The following is a 13497-nucleotide window of genomic DNA, read 5'->3' as shown; positions in this document are numbered from 1 at the left end:
AAGTCCAGAGCACCCTAGGAAGGAGGCTCAGTGTCCAAGCAAACACCACTCTACAGTAACACTGGATGCTAATTTGAGGCTTGTTACTTCCTTGGTTCAGACACTTTTCAGACACAGACACCCCGTGTTTATTAAGATCAGGCTCAATGCTTTGACTCCTTTTTGTTGCTTAAAAGTAACTGAATGTTGGATGACTGGAAAAAAGAAAAGCACATTAGTTATCTCCCTCCCCCATGCACACACACCGAGATTTGTCTTTGGTATAAAACAAAAGTAAACCTCCCACCAGAGACCTTGGAAATCTTGAACCTTTTTTCCCTCCAGGAGGATTTATTACTTTCCAATGAGCGGCTGTTCATGTGCTTCTCCTTCTTGTTCCTATTCATAGGGTCAGATCCTGACTAGCATGCACAACCTCAAAAGAAAAGAAAGACTGAATACAAACTGTTTAAAAAAAATAGCCTGTTAAAAGTGTAAGCTAACTAGGGGTTGGCACTGTATCCTACCACAGGAGGAACTGCCTCCAAGGGCCTTACCTTGTAGGCAACGCTGTTGGAAGAATCCACGATGATGAACAGGGGCTTTCTGGTGAAAGGGTAGAGATCTCCAGGGTGAAGGCTGCAGAGAGAAAGGGACCCCTCAGAGCACCACAACTGCTGCACAGCTCTGACACTGCACCAGTGTCTCAGCCACAGAGCTGCCCACAGTCAGATAAAAAGCAGACAGATTTCCCACGCTGCAGTCCCCAGATTCATACTCAGAGGGCAGCTGCACTATTGTCTATATTTGTCTATAATATGGACTGTGGGACCTCTCATTAGTCCAGGAGATGTTTAACTTCTTGAGAAGTCATCCACCACTGATCTGAAGTTTGTCAGTAATTAAGAACTTATACTGACCTACATAAGTAAGGTTGAAGTGTTTAAATGATCATTTAAAGCTGCTCATCCACTTCTGAGTGTTCAAGCCAATCCCCACTATGATGTCCTGCACCGAGGAGTGCGAACTCCCGAGGTGTTGATGCATCTCTCCCTATTGCAGACAAGCTGCTGTGGATTTGCAGGCTGCAGCACACTCACCAGTGCATCTCCTTGTAGGCCTGGTTGCGCTTGTGGAGGGCGTCCCCGTTGATGATGTCGCGGTTGCTGTTGGTCAGCACTCCCCCAAAATCGTAGGGACCTTCACGGGGAAAGGAGGCTCAAATCAGCAGGGGCAACGCACCCCTGCTGGACAGCTACTGACTACATGACAGGGAGGAAGCAACAACAAATCCCAGAGAACGAGGGGAATCTGAACTGCTGCAGTTGTAAGGAGGGGAGAGAGGAATGTGGAGACTTCACTAACTGCATATTCCTTTTTCTGCTTTTTTAGAAATTTCAGTATCTATCAAATAGAAGCAAGGAATGCAATTTCATAACTTGTAATTTAATTATTCACTATTAACCCATAAATTAATTCCAATTATCCCAATATTGGCTCTTGTTACACCATGGAGATAAAAGATTAAAACCCATTACACGGCTGATACAGGAAAATCAATACCTTTGTAGAATTACTGTATAAGTTTGCATATTCCAGATTCACAATTTGATCAAAAAGTAAGGCTAAATGAATCAAAAAGACTAGAAATACTAATGTCATTTGCAGTTCTAACACTGCAAAAGGGAGAAGAGAGAACTCAGAGAAGGCAAAGGGACAAAACAGCTTTAACCAGATTTCAAATCTGTATCAAACGTATTTCAAGATTTAGAAGTCAGAATTCGCAATTTTCACATACACACGCCCTGGACATGTGTTCCCACTGTAAGCTGAATATTCTGTTAAATTTGCAAAACTGAGCTACCCCCTGAATGTCTGATGGAGAGCAAACACAAAAGCAATGACTATAAAAAGATCAAATCCCACAAGATACCAAGAAATATTTCTGCCAGTGGTATGGGAATGAAATGTCACTAACTTTAGTAAAATAAAGTATTAGGGTTTCCTCATTCTGTCACACATTTGCAGACTTGGCTGACCCACATTTGGCCACCAAATGCAATTTTTTCAGGTTTGGATACAAGGCGCCTTTCCATTTAAGGGAAGCTTTGGGGATACAAAATCAGGAACAGGACAAACATTAATTTAGCACTGTTACAAACACCTCACATGGTCTGCCAAACACACGGCTTGCAGGCAATGCACAGTGCAACTTGCAGCTGCTCTCCCCTTTAATAAGGCAGAACTGTGTGCAGGCCACACCACCTTATTAAAGGAATGCAGTTGTGATGGGTTCCTTGGTGAAAGCTGCACGCTGGTGTGCAGCTCCTCAGCTGACTGAGCCTGGATGCCTCTGCCACAAGCTCTTAAGCTGAAACAACACATGCAGAGAGGGGCACACACCACAGGCCTCAGAGGACACACTGCAGTTAGGACCTATCACCAAGCTGCAGCAAGAAGTAAAATGTTAAAAGCATTTTTAAAAAATCACTGCCACTGTCCAAAGCTGACAGGGATTTTCTTTTTTCTTTTAACATTTTGAGAGCTCTATAAATCATGCACAGGGGTGGACAAAGCATGCATCTTATAAAGGAATGCAAGTCTCAAACAGATGAGGTTTTTTACAATATTTAGGATGTTAAAAAATTGTTTTGATTTTTTTTCTGGAATTAGATAAACAGATCTTTGGACCATGTTTACTTCAGCCAACCAGTTTTCAGCTTTTACATTGCAGCTGCATCCAAATATTCTGCTAGATTGAAAAGAACAGGAGGGTGAGGTGAGGGGAATTGTTAAAAATCATGAGAAGGGCTTGAATTGTCAGGTTAATGAGCGTGCAAATAGACCAGTCCCTGCAGCTGCTTGAGTCCTTCCACCACCCATGTCCTGGCCACACGTTCTCCTGGTGCTGGGCATTGGAAAGATCAGAGTGCCATGGAGCCATTTTATGAACTTTGTGCTGATGCATCAACTGAGCCACGTGGTCTTCAAAATTGGGAGGCTTTTAATACTTCAGATGCATCAAAAACTGGATGTGTCCTTTGAAAAGTTCTCAGGCTAATGCACACTAATTAAAACACAAAGATTTAATTATTGTTTGTGGAAAATAAAGGCTATCTTACTAAGCAGACAGGAGAATCTAATTGACTTGTCTTTTTAAAGGAGCTTTGTGACATCTTTCTTGGTCACTTGTCCTGGAACATAAGGAGAATTCAAGCCCTGTTCATGACAGGGAGCATTCCTTTATTGTACCTTCACTATCCGAACGACCTGATGGGAACACGCCCGTGGCAGACAGGTAAATCAGCAGCACGCTGTTGGCAGGCAGCTCCTGCAATGCAAACAGGGGACCAGGGCCAGGGCAGAAAGGTACAAGTTTATTTTAGTACTGAATCATCACCTCCATAAACACACTGTCATTATAATTGTGCTACTCCTGCTTCTGGCTCCCCTCCACTCTGCTCTTGGTGCACGGACTGGCCCTGCCCCAGCACAGACACCCCTTCCAACAGACCAAAAGTGTCACTGATGAAATGTCTGAACTTGTCTCCACACAAACCTCGAGGCTGGTACCAGAGCTCCAACAGCACTGACAAAGCACCTGCCTCCACACAGACTCTTTCACTATCTATGCAGATCAGAGGCTCTCCAAGATATGGAACCCAAAAGCTGCCAAGATCCACGCAGAGCCCAACTCCCTGACAATGCACAAGGGAAGCTTTGTTTACAGCTTGAGTGGGATACAGGACTGGAGATTCAGTAGCTGTGCAGTGCTCGAGAGCGACAATCTCCTGATGCACTTCCCCCATTTTGGTTTGTGCTTGGCATGATATGAAATGAAAGAATACTCTTAAGATTTTTCTATTCTCCAGATCAGTGGAGATCCACATTTCATTTACTCTCACAAACAGTTCTGGATATTTTTTATTACAAATAAATTCACCGATTTCACAAACCTTAAATGATGCTGCTAAAAATGTATATAGCTGGCTAAAAGTTGGTTTATAAAGTAGGTATTTATGGGGGTTTTCCCGCCTGGCTGGTTTCTCTGTTGACTCCTGTTAAAAGAAACAAAATACTACTCAAAAACCCCAACAACCAGATATTATCAAAGCAGTCTCATAACCCTCTAAACTTCTATTTATTAGAATGTTCCAACACACTACCCACACAAGTGGTCTGCCCATTCTGCATTTCCTACTACATAGTAAAGCAGGATGCACAGCATTCAAACCATAACTTTGTATTATTCCTCACTGAAACTCGTGAACTAAATCTTTCTTAGTGTCTCAAGTATCACCCAAGAAATGAGTGACAAAATTCACACTTCATCTCAATTAAATAAATGAAAAATCTCCAAATTTCTTTTGGCCCCAGATAGAAGACTTGATACTTCTCTGAAGGGGACATTAACTTTCAGATGACTCAGTAATCTGATGAATCCACGGGTTTGAGCTACTCTTCACTAATTTCTAGTGGAAGTTACACCACCTTTACTAACCTGCTCTGCACAGTGACAATACTGAAGGAGTACACTACATAAAAGCAATCAATCAACAAAAAACCCAGTTAAGATGTGCTGCCAGGTTTGTTTGAAGTGGAACTGACCTGCATTCCGGGTTTGTTCATTTGAGATGCCAAGTTCATGGGTTCCCTCTCCAGAGCCTGCAGCATTCGGAACATGTCGATTGTCAGTTCACTGAACTTGACCTGCAAGAGAGTCACGCAGTTTATTCTGCCAGATACACATTAAACAGAATTGCTCTGGAATTATGCAGCTGAGAGACTCCACTGCACACCAGAGAGGCCATTCTCTCTCAGGGATCTGTCAGTGTCATCTTTGAATCTCTGAAGAGCTGTGAATGACTTCTAGAAGAGCTCACAAAAAACAGAGTCTATTTGTTACTGATCTACCAGGCAAGCCACTGCACTGCAGACCCCTGCTTCCAAATTACAGGCTTCTCTGGGGTGTGGATTAATCAGGTGCTGAAATGGCTATGTACTATGAATTCAGACAAAATCTGACAAAGACAGATGAAGCGTAGTTTAAATATAACTCCCTTGCTTACCTGAAAAGAGCTCAGAGAGAAGCCAAGAAATTTGTACAACTTCACTATCATTATCATCTAAAAACAGAACCTAGAATGTCTTTTGAAAACCTCTTCCTGTTGCCACTGAAGTTGCAACAAGCTGGAGTGAGTCATATGAAAGCTCAAGTCAAGCATTTTCTGGATGTATCTTAGAGGTCTCCCATGCTTGAATGTTGTTACAAATAATTCAGTATATGAAAATCAATTGTGTCTACCTAATTGACATGTTGAATATAAACAATAAGAGGTCAGTACCACAGATCTAATATCTAACATTTCATTTTTAGGTCTTTTTTCTGTGAACCCTCTTCCTCTGGCTACCACTGCAACCATCACAATAAAATTATTTCAGTGTTCTCCTCTGTTGGAATCCCTGTTGTATGATCAGAAGGGATGTCATGAGGGGGACTCCAAAGATGCAAACCCAGGTGCCCAGAATTTCCTTTACCTGGTTGTTGCAGTTCCCAATAATGAGCGCATCTGCAAGAGCAAGCTGTCCCACTATCATCCCCTGCTCCAGCAACGGAGCTCCCGTCTCAGAAAGCCTGTTAGAGGTGATTACAATGGTGTTGTCATCATTTAAAACCATGACAGGGTCTGCCTAAAAAAAGCAACCAGAATAAATCAAGAATTCAGGAAAGCATACAGATTTGCAGTCAGAGAGAAGTCCACAGTTCTTGGCACTTAGAATAAACATCTCATGAATGAGGCAGATTTTTAAAATTACTTTGCCATACATTTATTTATATATTTCTATGCAGGCTAGAGGTCAAGCCTTCCCAGCTGGAAAAGCAAAGTTCTTAGGGACTGCAAGAAATACATGGGACAAGCACATGAAGGTACAGCAGTGAGAAAAGCATACTGCCTCCAATGACATGGACTCTGCTTCAGCTTCGCTGTACCTGAGGAGTCAAATGTCATCAACAACCTTACAAATTCATGCAGAATAAACAACATATTCCTATAGTCATAATAATTGTAGTTTTCCTATTTTAGCTTGCTTTCCCTTTGTAGAAATGAATAGAAAGGAGGAGAGTGAATGATAATGGTGCCACCCATTCTGGCAGTATTTAAATATTCCTGTGAACATGTGTCAATGATTTATGGGACAGGCATACTGTCCCTGCACTGGCACACCTGCTTCCCTCACAAATGTGGTGATACAGCAACACTTCCATCAACAAGACAGAAAACTCTGAAACAACTAGAGGGGATGGTCTCACCTCAATAAATGCTGCCACTTCCTGAAGAACCAGGTTCCACTCCACCTGATCTTCAGTATTGAAACGATGAGTGTAGTCTTCAATTTCATCTGACAGCTCCTGATGTAAACAGTTCAGAGACAGACACAGTCACTCCTAAAACCAGACTTTAATAGACAGTCAGTAACCTTATATTTGGTCAGCTGTGCTGGCCTTTAAGAATAATAAATAAATAAATTCCTTGAGAACATATGCAGCACACTCCTGACTAACATGCCAGCCAAAACGCGCTCGTTCAGCAGACAGAATGCCAATGCTACACTGAGTTCTGGCAATGCAAATTGTCTTTTACGTAGGTCCAAATGCAAAGAATATCTGGAGTTAAGTATAATTATCCCACTCACAGCTATGTCACTGGTTATTACCATAAGCTATGGATAGCAGGGACTCAGATTTCAGCTTGCAAGTAACTTTAAATACCTTGAGAAAGGGGATGGTGTGGCTGGTTTAGCTGTGCTAAGCGAAGCCTGCAGTTCAGGGTAGCTGTGACACACACAGCAATGCAACCTACACAAAGCTGTCAGGCCCAGGAACTGCTTGAAGTGAGGTTGTCAGAGGGCTGGGAAGCATATGCTGTGGGGAGCAGCTTGCTGTTCCTCTGCTGCACTTCCAGGGCACCTCCCTGTCTGGGCTGCAGCTACTGGAACATTTTTACTGGCTGTTCATTCAAACAATGCAACCAAATCATTTGATCCTGAAGTGTCATTATTAAATGTCTGAATGACAGGAGGTATTCCCTATGTTGGATGTCAGAGAGACTAGAAAAGCAAGGATCAGCAACCTCCCACCCCTCAGCACCTTTATCCTGATTCTAGCATACCTTTACAAGGTCCTTTACAACATCCATCTTGTTGAGCAGGAGACAAACCACGATGAACCTTGCATAGTAACGCAGCTTCTTAACCACTAATTCAGGCCTAGACACAACAACAAAAACACCACAGCCAAATTTGAGATTAAAATAGAGGCAGGTAGCAGGGGTAAGGGAGAGGAGGAGCTTAAGACCACAGCAGGGCTGAACAGTTGCAGATTAAGAGTTCTGACTGAACTCATGTGGTGATGAATAGCCACCTGGCTGCTTGGAGGTTTAGTTAAAATTGAGTACAGGGACATAAAAAATAACTTAAGAAAGCAACAGCCTCTTTACTTGGCAGGGGCATGGGAGTCAGGTATCATGGCTGGCAGTTCAAACCGTGCTGTACTGCAGTATGAACTGCTGTTCCCCTGAAAGGCCTGATGAGAATCACACAGATTCCTCTGCTCCAGCCCAGCTGACCCATCTCCCACCCACAGCACTCTAGCTCCCAGCACTGATACCACTCAGGATTTAAAATGAGAAAACTTTGGGGCTAATAGCCTTCTATCCAGGACCTGGTAACAGAATATTCTTCCAGTCACACAGCAAAGCTCTTATTTATCCTGAATTTTTCAATAGTGGCAGAAGGATTAAAAGAAACTTCCTTCAACAACATGGATTTTACCCTACAGTTTATAGATCCTTGCTGCTTCCACACACCTTTCTGGTCTTGAAAAAACAAGGGCCTCCATTCAGACATACCTGTCTTCTTTGTTGACCTGGGAGTAGTAGGACCTCTGCCTGATGGCTGAGTAGAAGGAGAAAGCCTCGTTGAGATAGCTGGTTTCAGAGGTGCGCAGGCTGCGGGGAACAGGGGCATCAGCTCACTGCCTCACAGGGAAAGAAAGCCACACCAAACCCTCCCTTCCTGCCCCTCAGCCAGCCTGGGCCTCCCTGCAGAGCTCCCTCCTCAAGTGCCAGCCCAGGAGAGCCAGACTCTCACTGTGGGATGTGCCAGACCTTGGATCCCATTTCAGATAACAATCGGAGCTGCCCATCCTGCACCACACGTACAGGTGATGGCATCACTGAACAGGAACATCAGGCTCCCAAACTTGTAAATCACATTTTTCCACAACATTCCAATGCAGCGCACGTGGAAGACCCTTTGGAGGCAGGAGAGAAGTCCTTGGGCAGTGCCAGTGTGAGCAGCAGTGTGGCACCAGGCTCACAGGGGCCCATCCCTGCAGCACCCCATGCAGTCCCAGGGCCTTCATTCACAAACAGGCATCGTGACTCAGCCCAATCACTGATTCCTCCTGACTGAGCATCCAGACATTTGGCATGCAGCTGCCACTAACCCTGCATTGCCCACTGAATCCTCTTCTGTGCTTACTTACTAATAATGGTAATAGAGCTGCCCAATCTTGGAAGCAATTTCCCCAATTTGCCACCTCTTCAACCCATACCGATTGTCCAATACTTGTCTATGTCGCAAGAGAGAAAAGAAAGATTAAAAGGATTCCCAAACTTCCCAGAACATCCCACCAGACAAGACAAAGAGCCACTGCAAGGCCAAATTCAGCTTTCATTTTCAGCATTGCCAGCAGCAGCCCCTCACAGAGCCAGCAGCACACACACCCCACAAGAAGGGCCATTTATCTTGCATAAACTTGCCAGAACCAGACATAAGTGTGTTGCACAAAATACACACAACAAAAGGTCACCACTTCCCAGGAGAACATTCAGACTATGCAGCCAGAGGAAGGTGTGAAGGATCAGAGCCCACGCTGCAGCAAGAGACTTCACACCATTCCAGATTCTGCTCTGCAGAATCCATCACCTCCTCAGTAAGAAATTAAAGCACCACACACTCAGGTAGAGCAAAAGGGTTTGTTTAAAAAGTGCCACTGAACACTCTGCAACATTTTAATTCAATAGACTGTGAGCACTGCAGGAAGCTGCTGTTCCCTCCCTTCATGCTTGAACAACACAGTGAAATCTCACTCTTAGCTGGGGCTCTGGGCATTCCAGAGATTAAAGCTGCACTTAAACCCACACAACACATCTGCCTACAACATTTCCTTACCGGTGCTGCTGTTGGAACTTCCAGAGTTTGGTGTAAACATCAAACGTTCGCCCAAAATAGGATTGCCACTGCTTCTGCCCATACTGAGGTAAATCCCTGCAAGAGACAGTGACAAAAGCAGAATTAGGAAGCAGAATCCAGTCAGCCCAACATGACAGGAGCACGTTTGATTCAAAGTCAGAACTGCTTTGTTCAGGATTCATTCACATACTTTAGAATCCTGCCTGCACCCAGAACTACAAGAACCATGATTGCCAGAGTTTCTCAAAACCTCTTGTTACTGGATCTCTCCAAACAGGAAATGATCACGTAGGAACATGCAACAGGTGTTTGAAAATATCTTACAATTTTGCTAAAAGAGAAGTAATTATATGGTTATATGCACAGAAAGACAAATTGGACTCTTAAAATATCGTAATACAGAAAAACCCTACCCAAGAACAAGCAGATGGAAGTTAGTAAATATAGACTGATAATATTTATTGTTACTAAGGAAGGAATCTTTTCAAATGGATACAGCCATGTTTCAGAAACAGAGCCTATGACATCACAACCAAAACCAGTGCCCCACTATCACCAGGTCAGGCCAGCATATGGATGCTCACAGTTAGAACAGAACTCACTGGGTTCTGTTACAGCATCACCACATTTGTCACCCTCTCACTCACAGCTAGTGACACGGCACAACCTGAGAACTTCTGGTTTGTTCCTGTCAGTCTCCAGTGCTACAAGGTGAGACAGCCAACCCAGTTCAGCTCTGCTCTCCTACTTCCCCTCGAATTCCACGCTGTGCTATATTTCCACCCCACAACTATGATGTATTCCTAAGGATTTTTGCTTTAAACGTTTGTGCTCTCAACCCTCGCTCCTCCCATCTCCCAGGAATTACCTGAATCTTGAAATAAATGCAACAGAGGGGACCAAACCCCTGAGTCCCACTGAGCACACATTCCCTACATATCTACACCAAAGCTCATTCAAAGGAGGTGCACAACTCTGCAAGTGGAAGTAGAACAGCTTTTCCAAGACAGAATCCTCTTTTATTTGATTCAAGATTGATTTCCACAAGGAATGCTCTTTCAAATCACTGTGCTGGTTCATGTACCACCTTCAGCAGACAGAAAAGCAGCACATGCCACGTCCAAGCCTGGAGGGCAGAGACCAAGCGAAGCAGCACCTTTAGGAAACCTTGCCATGTCCTCTGCAGGAGCCAGAGAAGCAGAGCAGCACACACCATTTCAGAGCAGCGTTCTGGCCTGCCTCTGCTCACTGTAATTGCTTTAACAGCACCCGAGGTAGGAAAGGAAATTAATATTCTTCTGCTCGTCAGCCAACTGTACTTCCCACACAGCTTGAAGGGACCTAGCTCAGCTACTACAAGTAAAATGAATCCCTTACCAGCCTGGAAAAGCGTTCCAGTACTTGGTGCTGATATTCCATGAAGATGCCAAGGAATCTGTGCAGGATTTTACCAAATTAAAAAACAAAAAAATCCCTTCAAACTTGCAATGGGCTGCTCAAAATCTTGCAACATATGTTGGTGTAGCAAGGGGCAAACAGGAATATAAATATGTGCTTCAGGGTACCAACATCTTCATTCAAATACAGCTTGATACAAACACATGCAAATTTAAAGCATTTTCTGCAAGGAACAATTCACCACCTTCTGTCGTTGTAATAGATGTAAACATTTTAGCTAAACAAAAGAAGCCAAGGCACTGTCCAAACACACACCCAAGATACAGCACAGACTCTGACACAGCAAGAGGTGGCTTTAATTTAATATAATTAGCACATCCACAAGATTAAATGTTAAAGTATATATAAAAATATATATAATTACAAAAGTACACCGAAATGGATAATTTTTTTAAAAACTATACAAATCAAAGTTCCCTAACACTAACCTATAGAATGCCTGAATTAACAAGCTGACTTGAAGAACCCCAACCCAAGAAAGCACCCTTCTCTCAAACACCAGTACCTGCACAAACTAAGCATTAAGCAGGTAGGGTTATGGTGCAGGTATGGGCTGACGATGCTCATGCATCTATCCCTCATCAGTGAGCTAATTAACACACTCACCTTCACCTCCCCCTTCCACACCTTCCTCTGCACATCCTGAACATTCTAACATACCCTAAGCACAAAGCCCAGGCTCGCTAGATGTGAGTGTGTGGCAGTGAGAGGTGTTTGCAGAAGCTCTGCCAGGGCAGTGCCCGTGTGCTTGGCACTGCTGTCTGCAGCCACTGCTGCCTGTCCACACGGATATTCCTCCTGCAGCCTGCCTGCCTAATTGCAGCTGGCATAGCTGCACAACACCATGGATTCCTCGGCTCCCCAGGGAACGGGAAGGATCTCCATGGAAACAGACAGTAGCACTTGTTCTTTTGATAGTATTCTGACATGGCTGTAATAAAACTTCATTTATGACAATACATTACTGTGCTTTCACTACTGCTTTTTGCAGACTAGAGCTGCCCTTCCTGCCATCCCTCTACTGCTCTGTGCTGAACATCACACATGCTGCTCCCATGTACCAAGAAATTTTGCCATAAGAAAACGGATGCATAAGCAGAAGAGGACATTTAGTCCACAGAAGATGGGGATGTGCATTATTTCTTGAGAAACAGCCCAAAAGAATCCCAAAGCCTCGGCCGATTGCAGAGTGGGCTTTTAGCACAGCTCCTCCCACCAAAGGGGAATACATGACCCAGAAGCAATTATACACCCAAGTTGAGAGCTCAAGACCTATGTTATAATAAGACTTATTGCTACTTCCAGATCTACAGGAGGACACCAGAGCAGTGAGGAGAGACAAAGACAGCAGGTTTTCCTGGGGGGTGTGCCCAGCCCAGGCTGCTGGCTCAGCACTGCTCTGGCTGAACACCACTACAGGAGGGATAAAGGGGCAACTAAACAAATTCAAATGCAGAGGAAGGACTGGAGATTTGATTTAGGACATTACAATAGCCTGCAACAACAAGTGGAAACCATTTCCAATTCCTTGGCTTTTAGAACATTCCAAATGGGACGTGAAGACACAAACTCTGATGCTCTAGAATGATGGGTTTCTCACAAAGGGCACACAAGACTGGTTCTCCTGCTGCACTAGTGTGGCTGCTGGATAAATTTCACAGACAGACCAGAATTTTATCCAATTCTTGCTATACTCTTTGTCTCCACAAAGGCTAGCAATACTTATGTGCTCATAATTAATTCTCTGTCAGGAGTTCATTTCAGTCATGCTGCCAGATAATACTGGCTGAAACCCAATTAAAGGTGCTGAGGTGTGCTTGGCCAGCACCACATGGAAGTTGTCACACAGGGACATTAAAGACGCTGAGAAAGTCCCAGAGACTCAGCAGCATGCTTCAAAGAGGAAGGCTACAATAACTGTCAGTTTAACATTCAAAGCTTTAAAGACATTCACAGTTTTGACAGGTGATAAAAAGAGACAATTTCCTTTTATGTTCATGTGCTTGTAGTAGTTACAGGCTCCCGTTCCCAGAACCTGAGCAGCAGTGGGACAAAAATGCTGTGACAGAGAGCCAGAAGGTACCTCCTGAGCCTCCTTTTCTCCAGGCTGAGCCCCCCAGCTCCCTCTGCTGCTCCTGGTGTTCCAGACCTTTCCCCAGCTTTGTTCCCATCCCTGGACACGCTCCAGCCCCTCGGTGTCTCTCTTGCCATGAGGGGCCCAGAACAGGACAAGTTGCCTCACCAGTGCCCAGTACTAAGGGACAATCACTTCCCTAAAATACAGTTGCTGAAAGTCTTTTAATTCCTTAAAGTTCTAGGCTTCTTTGTGATACTGAACACATTTAAGCACTTTTTAACATTTAAAAGAAAATAATACCAGTGACAATACAGCATGACAAACTGCTTCCTTACAGCCTCCCTCTTCCCAGCCTTTTCCAAGAAAAAAGCAAGTAGGAGTGGGGAAAGGGGAGAAGAGAGCCATTGCAACACACTTCATCAACAGTTTATTCTAAGTTATAGCCCAGGGTAGAGGCACCAGGAAGAGAGCCCCCCAGGGTCACCCCAGCAGCGTGGCCTCAGGGGATGCTATCACTGGGAGCACTTTCGAGCAGCCACCTTGGCACACCATCATATGTTTTCCTCAAATGCTGTATTTGGCATCTGCATTGGGAAGAGAGGAAGGAAATGCTACTGAAACAAAGACGTGGCAGGCTGAGCCCTTGCAATTTTTGGCAGCAGCAACAGCTAAGCAGCTGCCAACACAGCTATAGGCTCAGCTCCCTGTAGCTGAAGTGCCCAGAG

General features: G+C 44.3%; 1 protein-coding gene across 1 annotated transcript in view; it reads right to left on the bottom strand.

Annotated features, from left to right (window-relative positions):
- SCAI (suppressor of cancer cell invasion) overlaps window positions 1–13497 on the bottom strand; it is a 38849-nt gene that overhangs the window by 11886 nt on the left and 13466 nt on the right. The window contains exons 6-16 of the mRNA XM_066563178.1: window positions 9217–9312; window positions 8528–8614; window positions 7890–7988; window positions 7152–7248; window positions 6293–6391; window positions 5518–5670; window positions 4588–4689; window positions 3936–4037; window positions 3232–3310; window positions 1080–1179; window positions 537–618 (exon numbers count right to left, since the gene is read on the bottom strand). Coding sequence (XP_066419275.1) covers window positions 537–618; window positions 1080–1179; window positions 3232–3310; window positions 3936–4037; window positions 4588–4689; window positions 5518–5670; window positions 6293–6391; window positions 7152–7248; window positions 7890–7988; window positions 8528–8614; window positions 9217–9312 — 1096 coding nt within the window. The remainder of the gene's footprint in view (window positions 1–536; window positions 619–1079; window positions 1180–3231; window positions 3311–3935; window positions 4038–4587; window positions 4690–5517; window positions 5671–6292; window positions 6392–7151; window positions 7249–7889; window positions 7989–8527; window positions 8615–9216; window positions 9313–13497) is intronic.

This window comes from Molothrus aeneus, chromosome 19 (assembly GCF_037042795.1).
Source record: "Molothrus aeneus isolate 106 chromosome 19, BPBGC_Maene_1.0, whole genome shotgun sequence".
NCBI classification, from domain to species: domain Eukaryota; kingdom Metazoa; phylum Chordata; class Aves; order Passeriformes; family Icteridae; genus Molothrus; species Molothrus aeneus.
This window is presented reverse-complemented; position numbering and strand designations above follow the sequence as displayed.